This window comes from Ursus arctos, unplaced genomic scaffold, assembly GCF_023065955.2.
Source record: "Ursus arctos isolate Adak ecotype North America unplaced genomic scaffold, UrsArc2.0 scaffold_23, whole genome shotgun sequence".
Taxonomy (NCBI): Eukaryota; Metazoa; Chordata; class Mammalia; order Carnivora; family Ursidae; genus Ursus; species Ursus arctos.
The window spans coordinates 8,929,704-8,941,430 of record NW_026622908.1 but is presented as its reverse complement, the minus strand read 5'-3'; the positions used below and the strand labels follow the sequence as shown (position 1 = coordinate 8,941,430).

General features: G+C 46.9%; 1 protein-coding gene across 1 annotated transcript; it reads left to right on the top strand.

Annotated features, from left to right (window-relative positions):
* The first annotated feature begins 1,506 nt into the window (after positions 1–1,506).
* MRGPRX2 (MAS related GPR family member X2) lies at positions 1,507–2,534 on the top strand. The gene has a single exon (XM_026511874.4). It carries the CDS (start codon positions 1,597–1,599, stop codon positions 2,452–2,454), a length of 858 nt encoding a protein of 285 aa, XP_026367659.2. The 5' UTR covers positions 1,507–1,596; the 3' UTR covers positions 2,455–2,534.
* The last annotated feature ends 9,193 nt before the right edge of the window (positions 2,535–11,727 follow it).

Genomic DNA, 11,727 nt, shown 5'->3' with positions numbered 1-11,727 from the left:
TTTATTTGAGAGACAGAGAGAACTAGTTGGAGGAAGGACAGAGGGAGAAGCAGACTCCCCAGTGAACAGGGAGCCCAACACGGGGCTTGATCCCAAGACCGTGAGATCATGGCCTGAGCCGAAGGCAGACGCTTAACTGACTGAGCCACCCAAGTGCCTCAAAACCCATCTCTTCTCATGGCCTCCTTACAGTTGGTATTTCCTGGGACTTTCTCTCTCTGTGGGGTTGGCTCAATTTCTCAATTTCATCCTCAAGATGTTTGTTTGACTGTCTGCATCTCTCTACGTGGTGTCACTTCTTCAGAATAATCTCTCATTAGCATCATAAATGCCTTGAGAATGGGGTGCCTGAGTGGTTCAGTGGTTAAGGGTCTGCCTTCAGCTCAGGTCATGATCCCAGCGTCCTGGGATGGAGCCCCGCATCCTCCCCGCTCAGCCGAGAGTCTTCTTCTCCCTCTGCCCCTCCCCCCTGCTTGTGTGCTCTCTCTCTCTCCCGAATAAATAAATAAAATCTTTAAAAAAATAAATGCTTTGAGAATGGAGCATAGTTTTGTGAGGGGTTTTTTGTTTGTTTTTTAAAGGTGGGGGTAGACACGTATTTATAAATATCTCAGGTTTATGATTTTGACTGCTCTGGGAAGAAATCCATTGTAAGAGTGACTTAGACCGTGTCCCCCGCAACTGAGCAGGGGGCCAGGAGGAAAGTATTTCCTGTCCTTCATAAAACTGATGTGCTGGGCCATTTCTGGCCAAGAGGCTTGGCCATACTTATACCTGTCATTGCAAGAGGTCACGTTCTCTTCATGACTCCAAATCATGACCTCTTTTCTGGTGGATGGACCACCTTCAGTCCCTGAGATCGTCCACAGGTCATGCCTGGGTCTTCCAACTTCCTGGCCCCTAAGAGGAAATCTCCGTCCCAGGCAGACGGAATGCCAAGCTCAGAGTCTGGTTGTCACCACACATAATCTGTCCAGACTTGTCTCCTCTTGCCTCCTGCAGACCTGACATGGGTAGAAGAGGTGTTTGAACCACAGAATGTTCCCGTGACAGTAGAAGGTCCATGTTGCAGTGGAGAGAGTCCAGACTTTAGAGTCAGAGAGAACTGGTCTGAATCCAGGTTCCAGAACTCCAAAGCAGTGTGGTGTTCAGCAAGTATCATTTTTTTTAAAAGATTTTACTTATTTATTTATTTATTTGAGAGAGAAAGAGAGAGAGATGGAGCACAAGCACAGGGAGCTGCAGGCGGAGGGAGAAGCAGGCTTCCCTGCTGAGCAAGGACCCTGATGCCGGACTCATGACCCGAGCCGAAGGCAGACGCTTAACCCACTGAGCCACCCAGCAGTCTCCAGCAAGTATCTTCATCTCTTAACCTCTGCAAGCCTCCTTTTCCCTCCTCTGTAACATGGAGACAGTAATCCCCACGTAGCAGAGTGGCCCTGAGAATCAGTGAGCATACAGCGGGTGCTCAGTGTTGTTTGTGTTCCCAGGAATACCAGTGGAGGGTTTCTGAGCATCGATCCCACCGCCCCAGCCTGGGAGAGCACACTCACACCAGTGAATGGAAGTGACCGGGACTTTCTGCAAACTTTCCCCATGGAGATGCTGACCCTGGCCTTGCTGAGCCTCACCTTTGCCCTCGGTGGGCTGGTAGGAAACCTGATCGTGCTCTGGCTCCTGGGCTTCCGCATGCAGAGGAACGCCTTCTCCGTCTATATCCTCAACCTGGCAGGAGCCGACTTCCTTTTCCTCTCCTCCCAGGTTGTCTATTCCCTGCAGGCTCTCGTCAAATTCCATTCCATGCCCCTTTCCATCCCCAGCTTTTTCACCACCGTGTGGACCTTTGCTTACATCGCAAGCCTGAGCATTCTCAGTGCCCTTAGCACGGAGCGCTGCCTGTCGGTCCTGTGTCCCATCTGGTACCGCTGCCACCGCCCAAGACACACGTCAGCTCTGATGTGTGCCCTGCTCTGGGCCCTGTCCTTGCTTTTGAGCACCCTGGAAGGGAAGTACTGCGGCTTCCTGTTCCAGGATATTGACGATCATTGGTGTCAGGCGTTTGATTTCATCACTGCCGCCTGGCTGCTGTTCTTATTCGTGCTTCTCTCTGGGTCCAGCCTGGCCCTGGTGACCAGATTCCTGCGCGGCTCCCATCGGATGCGGCTGACCAGGCTGTATGTGACCATAGCTCTCACAGTGCTGGTCTTCCTCCTCTGCGGCCTGCCCTTCGGCATTCACTGGTTCCTCTTACACTGGATCCAGACGAGCTCTGATACAGTCCTCAGGCATCTCTGTCTGGTTGCAATTGTCCTGTCCTGTGTCAACAGCTGTGTCAACCCGATCATTTACTTCTTCGTTGGCTCCTGTAGACAGCGGTGGCCCCAGCGGCACAAGACCCTCAAGATGGTCCTCCAGAGAGCTCTGCAGGATGGATCGGGAGGGGGGGGAGAGTGAAACCAGCCTTCCTCGAGACACTCTGGGGAGGGCGAGAAGCAGCCTGGTGTCCTGATTCAGAGTCAGCCTCCCTCAGACAAATGCGGCTTTGAGAGCCAGCGTTCTCCCCATCAGTTTGGGAGGTTTTCTTGACTTCCCTCAGGCTCCGGGTGCCCTGATCTTAAAACCTTAAAGTTTTAAGATAAAGCTTAAGGTTGAGACAATGATCTTTCTCGTGAGGACTGAGACAGCGCCTGTCAAGCAAACACTGAAGTGCCGCGCCTCAAGGACGGCCTCACCCAGGGCCTTCCCACCATCCCGAGCTTTGCCAATTCTCGGGTCCCCTCCTGAAGTATCCCACCCTCAGCGGAGGCTGTACGCGGTGCAGGAAAGGTCGACAGTTTCTTCGGTCACTGCACTCAGGAGGGACTAGAAGGACATTCCATCACAAATTTCTGTGGTCACCCTCTTGCTATCTGCCTCCAAAAAATTAAAAGAAGTAAAAGTGCAGTCTAGCCCCAAACAGCCATCAATCTTCTTTGATTTTGGAAGGCCCTCGCATAGCTCCCTAGCTTAATGAATGTTTATTGAATAAATGACTTCATGAATGAATTAATGATGAATTTTTACACCAAGCCTGTGTTCAATGTCCATTTACCAGATTTGAGTCACCATCCATTTCTTTCTTTCACTATTTTCGGTTTGTGCAAGCACAAAGTTGAGTTTTGTTAACTGGACAAATCGACGTCAAAGCATGCTCAAGGTGGGAGGTGAGTCATCTTGCTGTGACTTCCTGTCCCGCGCCCGCCAGTGGAACCCCACGTGCGTCCCTTCTCACTCCCGCCCCCGTGCCTTTGCCCTGGCTCCCCCTCTCTGCAGCTCTCTGATCCTTACGGCACGTCCCCAGTGGGTCTTACTAGACTCTGTGCTCTCCGAGGACAGGATCTTCATCAGATTCCCCTTTCACTCCACAGGGCTCGCAACATTCATTTCATTAATCCGATTACAGGAAAGCATTTCTAAAGTGACGTGTTCTGTAAAAATATGTGACGTTTAAACGTTGCATCGTCTAATAATTTTTCAGTTCTTTGATTGAGGTATAAGTGGGAGAGAGTGACGGCACAGATCGTAAGTGTATGGTCCAGTGAGTTGTAGCAAGGATACACCAGGTGACCCAAACCCCAAGCAAAACACAACACATTTTCATCACCTCCAAAAGTTCCCTCAGGTTCCCCCCAGACATTCCTCCTGCCCCAGAGGCAATGATCATTCCTATTTCTATCAGCAAAGATGAGTTTTACCTGACCTTTGATTTCATCTATTTAGGATCATTCAGTGTACTCTTTTGTTCCTCTCTTGTATCGCTCAGCATAATATTTTTAAGATTTACCCAGGCCATGGCACTGCCTATGTCAGTAGCTCGTCCATGTGATAAAGCTGAGGATATACCACCATTAGTTTTCATATTGATAGATCTCTATGTAGTATTCCATTATGGGATATTGTGAGTAAAGCTACTGTGAGCATTCTTATTCGAGTCTTTGTTTCCTGATATATGTTTTTATGTCTCTCGGGTAAATAACCTGACGTGACAGTGCCAGGTCACAGAAGGATGTATGCTCGCCTCTGAGAAATTTCCAACCTCTTTTCTTTTCTTTCTTTTTTTTTTTTACTTTGAACTGGATTTTTCTTTGAATTGAATCTTTATTTTTTTATAATAATATTTTTTTATTATATTATGTTAGTCACCATACAGTACATCCCTGGTTTTTGATGTAAAGTTCGATGATTCATTAGTTGCGTATAACACCCAGTGCACCATGCAATACGTGCCCTCCTTACTACCCATCACCGGCCTATCCCATTCCCACACCCCCTCCCCTCTGAAGCCCTCAGTTCTAAAGTGGTTGTGCTATTCCGTATCCCCACCAGCAACATCTGAAAGTGCCAGTTGCCCCAAACCCTTCTTAACAAACATTGCCAGTCTTCTGAATTTTAGTCATTCTAATGAGTGTGAAGTGGCATCTCATTGTGTTTTAATTTGCATTTCCGAAATGACAGGAAATTGGCCTCTTTCCACGTGCTTATTGGCTACTTGTATTTTTTTGAAGTGTCTAAGTTTTGCCCGTTTTTATTAAGTGTTTCCCTTTTTTGTTATTTGTAGGAGTTTGTATTTATGCTGAATCTTTCCTTAGTTATGTGTGTTATAAATATTCATCCAGTTGGTGGTTTGCCTGTTCATTTTTAATGAATTTTGTATTTTAGAGCACTTTTAGATGTATGGAAAAATTTCACAGAAAGTACAGTGGGTTCCCATATACTCCCTCTCCCCATCCCCAAACCCCTCCCACAGTTTCTCCTATTACTAACACTTTCCATTAATGTGGCACACTTATTTAAATTGATGTACCAATACAGACACGTTATTATAAAGTGAAGTCCATAGTTTACTTAGGGTTCTTTGGATCGCTCACTGGATTTGACCGATGCAGAACATCACGTACCCACCACGACAGTATCATATAGAGCGGTTTCTCTGGCCCCAGAAATTGAGTATCTAGGTATAGGGGCTTTCTAAAAATTATTATTATTTATCCTGGTTCAGGTTCTCTGAGCTACCTGGATCTGTAGTTTGGTACCTGCAAATAATTTGGAAAGCTCTTAGCCATTATTACTTCAAGGAGATCTTCTGTTCCTTTCCTTCTTCTCTTTTTAATATCCCTATGCTATGTATTCTATACCTTTTGTAATCATCCCACAGCTCTTGAACAGTCTGTTCCATTTTTTCAGACTTTCTTTCTCTTCGCCTTTCAGTTTGGGAAGTTTCTAGTAGCTTATCTTGAGGCTTACCGATCCTTCAGAAAAGAGCTCGTCTACTGATGAGCCCATCAAGGGCCTTCTTCACTTATGTTACATGTTTTTATTTTTAGCATTTCCCTTTTCTTAGAATCTCTACCTTTCCACTGATAGTGTTCATCTGCTCCTGCACGTTGCCCACTTTTCCCAGTAAATTCCTTAGCATACTAATCACAGTTCATTTAAATTCCCAGTCTCATAATTCCAAATTCTCAGCCCTATCCTAAATTCTTTACATCTTATCTGGGGAGTCAGTTGATCTTGTTGCTAATAGTGGTAAGTTAAAAAACAGAAATATTAGTTTACTGATCAAAGCTATAACTAATAAATGATTTGGAAGAAAAACTGATGAGTCATTGCTTCTGGAGAATGGGATCCAGGAAGTCTTGTACCATTTATTTGGCACACTTCGACGTCATCTGGAAAGAAAGTGTAAACCCAAGTGCGTTACTAACTATGACAACGAAAAAGCGTGCAACAGGCTCTGGAGGGCCTTGAATGACAAGTACAGAGAGTATGCTTTACTCTAGTTATAAAGCTTCCTAGCCCAGGCTCACGTTACCTGGCATTGCTGCCCAGTTGGCAGCAAATGGGTACAAAACAACACTCCTTTGCAGGCATGGACACTGGATGGGGCGGGGGCTGGGAGAGTGGGGGGGGTGGGGAGATGGGCAGAGGTGAAGCGATAGGAGTAGAGTCAGATCAAATGTCGAGAAACATCTCATGAGGAGGCATGACTCAGAGAACCCCACACTCACTTGCCAGCACATGCCTGTACAGGAAATCACGGGAGCTGATCAGCATCTGATCAGCCTCATTCCAGCACCGGGCTTCACCCCTGCTCCTGGGCAGAGAAGTGTCCTGCAGCAGCGGTCAGTCACAGGAGGCTTTCTCTTCCGTACAGGTCAGCGTGTGGCCTCCTGCAGAAAGACTAGAAGAAAATCACCTTCATCAAGTATTTATTTCCAAAGCCACTGTTGGGTTTTTCCTCCTAGTGCACATCCATGTAACTTGATCTGGGGGTGCAGTATTCAGGGGCTCCTGCAGGAAAAAACCAGGAGGCATGGAGCACCTTCCGGCTGCATTGGCTGGCAGCCTTGGCTGTGGAAATCTGAACTGGTAAACTCACCTTGCTCCCCACCATTAGACCCTTGTCCCACTCACCCCTCCATCTCAACCATTCAAATTGTGCTGTCATGGTGAGAAATCTGTTGCTTTCCTTAATTTAGGGAGCAAGATTGGGAACACGCACGCATCCCGAAGCTAAAGTGCTGTGAATAACCCAGTCATCTGTTTGACTTGCTTTTTGAAATTTACTTTCCTTTCAGTATCTCTCAGGATGCCAGCAGCAAACAGATGGCCTAAAATGGGATACTTCAGAAGAGTTTAATTAAGGTACAATCTACCAATATGGGCAGATTTAGAGAAAATTACATGGGATGGTGACCAGCACCCCTCAGGAAAGTAATAGCAGGAGTCTTAAGATCACTAGGCTTGAAAGACAAGGGGAAGAAGGGGAAGAAGTTACCAGAGCTCAGAAGGGCTGTGGCTGTAGGAAAGGCCACTAGACAGGAGCGGAGTCCGTAGGCAGAGTAACATGTCCCCTGCTAACTCACAGCCTGGCAGAGAGAGAGAACCAGAAAGTCGCAGACCCCCAGTCTCCCTCCTGCCAACCCCCAGCTCCTGTCCCTGTCTCCCTTTCACTGAAAGCAACCAGGAGCCCGAGAGAGGGGGAACCCATCGATGAGGACGATGAGGACGCAGAGGAGGGTAGAGAACTTGGAAATGAGATTCGATGGCAAATGGAGGCAATCCATCTCTCCTATGGCCTCCTCACAGTATTTCCTGGGACTTTCTCTCTCGGTGTGATTGGATCAATTTCTCATTGTATCTCCTCAGAGTTTGATCACCTGCCCCCCTCTCTCTAAGGTCACTTTTTGGGAATAATCTCTCATTATCAACATAGATGCCTTGAGAATGGAATGTAGTGGGGTTTATTTTTTTTAAGTGTTGGGTACACAGGTATTTATACGTGTTTTAAATTTATGAGTTTTGTTGCTTTGGGAAGATATCCGTTACAATCGTGACTTAAACAAGAGAGAAGTTACAAGGGCCGAACCGGTGACTCCACGGCATCAGACACAGGGTACTTCCCACTCGATGCTCCTCATCCCCAGAGGTGACTTCATCCTACACGGCTCTACGCGGCTCCTAGACGCTTTAGCTTTCCATCCAGAGGTGAAGAGAAGGAAAGACACAATTCAGGAATTGGTGGCATCGCTTCTGCTCACTTCCCATTGGTCAACGCTAAGTTACATGGTGCCATCCAGCGTTAAGGGGGGCTGGGATTAGGATCATTTTTCTGGTCTAAAACTCACAGAATTATTATGTGAGAGAGGAGGGAAATGGATGTTTGGATCAACTAGCAGGTTCTATAGCCCTGAATCTCTCTCCCATTCCAAGCTCAAATGTGGATTTGGGGGGAAAGGGAGGAACTTCTCTCATAATGAATGAGGTAGCAGAGAACAATGGGAAAGGCTCAGGCAGGACTCCAGGAGACCAAGGCTGGTATTGGACCTGCTCTTCACAATGGGATCTCAGGAAAATCCCTTTGACTCTTTTAACCCTCAACTTTTTCCTGTGTTCAATGAGGATGTGATAAAAGATGGTCTCTAAGGGACATGTGCTGAATGCTGGGGACACGATGGTGAGCAACGTCAACCCAAAAAACCCAAACAGATCTGGGCATTACAAACTTTGAGTTTAATAAGGGAGATGAAGAAAAGAAAAACACGAACACTTATAAAGCAGAGCTTCAAACCGTATTCAGTTCCATGAGTGGAAACGCCATGTGCCCTGAGGGAGGACCACAGAGGCTGTGGATTTTCTGCATCGGCTCAGACCACACAGGACTGCAGGAACTAAGAGCGATGGATGATTCAGCCCGCGATGCTAACTCTGGGGCCCAGTGGGTCTACCTGCTTCCATGCTGATACTCCTACCCTGTGTGAGCCCCTGGCCAGTCTGGACTGATGGAGCCTTTCTAGAGGCAAGAAGGGGCTGCTGGGTGTTATGCTTGGTTCTCAGTTGTCCTCTACCCACTCTTCTTTCTTCCATATTGGATGGGCTTCACTTCCTTGCTGCTTACACAATTTGCCTATTCTAGTTTAATAAAACACACAAGTGGTTGCCATTCTAGATTTGTCCCTGAGAGTCACTGGCTTCCTCCCGGCACCACCTTCCATGTGCAGTGGACACACCCCCCCGGTGGTGGGGCTGCAGGGCTTGGGAAAGGTGAGGGCTCTGACACAGACTTCTGTCTGGGTTTGTTACCAAAATCCAACTTCAGCGGCTGCCGCTCAAAAGCCAAACTCGAGAGACAGGTGTTGGTTGAAAAGGAAAGGTTGCTTTATTCAGGAGGCCAGCAACCTGGAGAGGCTGAGAACAGATGGCCGAAGACCTCTTTGAGATTCTGGGTTAAGGATCAAGTGGGCATTTTTTTTTTTTAAAGAGAGAGAGCACACATGAGTGGGGTAGGGGGAGCAGGGGAGGGGCAGTGGGAGAGGAAGAGAAACAATCCCAAGCCGACTCCACACCCAACCCAGAGCCCCATGCAAGGCCAACCCCATGACCCAGAGACCTCGACCTGAGCTGAAATCCAAGTCTGACGCTCAACTGACTGAGCCACCGAGGTGTCCGTCAAGTGGGGTTTTTAAAGGGGAAATTCAGGGTAGGAGATTACATGCATATTGATGAAAAGAGTGAAGAGACTTATGACTATTCATGAGGAAAGGCAGAGCATGTGTATTGAACAAACAATGCAACATACATCCCACATTCACTTTGGGGTGCAGATAGCATCAGAACGAGACAAAATTCAGTCCCTGACCTTAGGAGGTTATCTCCGAGGACAAGAGGAAGAGGCTATGGGCCTGCTCTGAGAGCTGGTATAAGCCAGATGTGGTTTTGGGCTCCTTATCCCAGGTAAGGACTGTAGGACCTTGCTTGTTCCTAGGCTGGAACCGTATCAGTTGACCCTGAGTCCAGGCGTCTGCAGAGACAGCTTGTGGGTTTGTTAGTGAGGTCTGAAAAGACACAATAGCTGATTAGGGGGAAACAGTTCTCTGAAAAACAAATTTTAACCTTTCTGCTGTTGTCCTGTTGTTGTTCCACACAGCCTATCCAGACTTATCTCCTCCTGCCTCCAGGGGACGTGTCAGTGGGGATATTTGGATCACAGAACATTCCTATGTCAGTAGGAGGTCTGTGTTGCAGTAGAGAGAGCCCAGGCTTTAAAGTTGGAGAGATCTGGGTTTGAATTCAGATTCCAGGACTCCAAAGCTGTGTGGCCTTCAGTAAGTATCGTAATCTCTGCAAACCTCCATTTCCCTCCTCCATAACATGGGGACAGTAACTTCCATGTCACAAGGTGGTCCCAGCAGGTGATCAAGTCTTGTTTGCGTTCCCAGGGACACCAATGGAGGACGTCCCTGGGAGTACATTCAGGTCAGTGATGAAGAGTCTCAGAAATGACTTTGAGAGTCAACGCTGCCCCATCAGCCTTGGCAATCATCCAATGTTCTCTCAACCTCGCCTCCAAAACGTCTCAGTGGTTCCCCGGAGTCTTCAAATTGATTGTTTTTACTCTGGTTCTTCCAGTTTTTCTCAGAGAAAGCATTTATTTGTGAATCTTCCTTATCAAAAGCGCTTTCTTCCTTTCTTTTTTCTTTCATTTTTTTTCTTTGCAAATTTTCACTGCAGTGGAAGGGATCACTGTCCAAAAACCATAAAACCCTTGTTCATAATTGTTTTCTATCTGATAGTATAGGAAAAGAAGAGCCCTTATTTTCCCCTAAGACTATGTTTCCCTAAGACTCGTGTTTGGTCCCATGACTGGGGGTATTCTGCAGGTAGAAAGTTTGAATAAGTGAATTCTGCTACTTTTAATCTCATTGGGTTCTCTGAGTTTGGGAAAATGATGTCCTTTGAGGTATACTCTCTACCTGCAGAAGAAAAGTCCAGGTGAATGAGAGACTGTGGACGCTGGGAAACCAACTGAGGGCTTCAGAGGGGAGGGGGTGGGGGATGGGATAGGCCAGTGATGGGTATTAAGGAGGGCACGTATTGCATGGTGCACTGGGTGTTATACGCAAATAATGAATCATGGAACATTACACCAAAAACTAAGGATATACTGTATGGTGACTAACGTAACAATAAAAATTATTATTAAAAAAAAAAAGAATAGTCCAGGTAATTCAGTCTATGAAAAGTTCTCTGGTGGCATTTGTCCACAGCATGGTGACAGCTGGCCTTAAGTTCTAATAAAGAAAACCATAGCTTTTGCCTTTGAGAATTGGTAAATGGCTGTTCAGCTCTGGCCTCAACCAGCGTAGAGTCAAGAAATATGCCCCGCCAGTTCTAATTTGGCCATTGCAACCAGTATTGATTTCAAAATAGAAATTATCTTGGAAACCACTTATTATTAGCTTACAGATATTAGGTTTGGGGACACTCTGTAAGCCTCAAGATTTTGTACCAATTGTTCTGGCTGTGACTTTTCGTCCATTTCATGGTCAGTCCCCATAAGGAGCAGGATTGGAAACATCTGATCCTTCCATAGTTATACCAGTCGTATTGATAAAAACTAAGAGTCAGTACAGAATTCCAGACTATTCTCTGCAAGTGGTTACTCACTCCTCACTGAACTCAGCAGACAGGGAGAGGCCACCATGAGATGATGCAACAACACAACAGGCTGTCTGCTCCTCACAGACTGTGAGACTGCCCTCGGCTTTACCTGCAGAGAGAGGAGCTAACCAATGAACACTGAGAACTCAGCCTGAGTGCAGGGTGGGGGAGGAGGCAGGGAGAGATGGCTGTAACCTCCGTGCCAGACAGATGCCACTGTGATGTCACTGACACAGACTGAGGGTTCCGATGACAGTCAGCCCTGGGAGCCTTGTGATAGCCTCAACTGTACAGCTTTGGTGGAATACATCCATCATGAGGAGGTCTGTAGAGAAGTTTCATCTAGTGTGTGAATCAAAGACTATTGGGCTTCACTGAGGCAATGGGTTCTTTTGATGTCAGTGGCGTTCCTCTTCATATTGGCTGCAAGGAGATAGAGTTCCTGGAGACTTAAGCTTAGCCACTGCCGCCCACACTGAACTTGCTTGACCCTGACATCCCTCTTTGACAGCAGTTACAACATTGTGCCAGAAGGACTCCTCCTCCACCACACTGTGAAGTCCTTGAGAACAGATAGCATGTCTTTGAATCCCTAGTGCGTGGGACTTGCCCTGCCATTTTGAAGATGCTCAGCAAATATTTTTTCAAGTAAGTCCTATCTGGAGATCATGGTGTTGTCCAGCTTCTTCCAGAAAAGACTGGCTTTTTCACCAGGCGCTACCGTAACACCAGCAAGCATCTCCCACT

Excerpts from the sequence above, each read along its gene's own strand:
- MRGPRX2 (XM_026511874.4), top strand. The coding sequence starts at position 1,597 with ATGGAGATGCTGACCCTGGCCTTGCTGAGCCTCACCTTTGCCCTCGGT.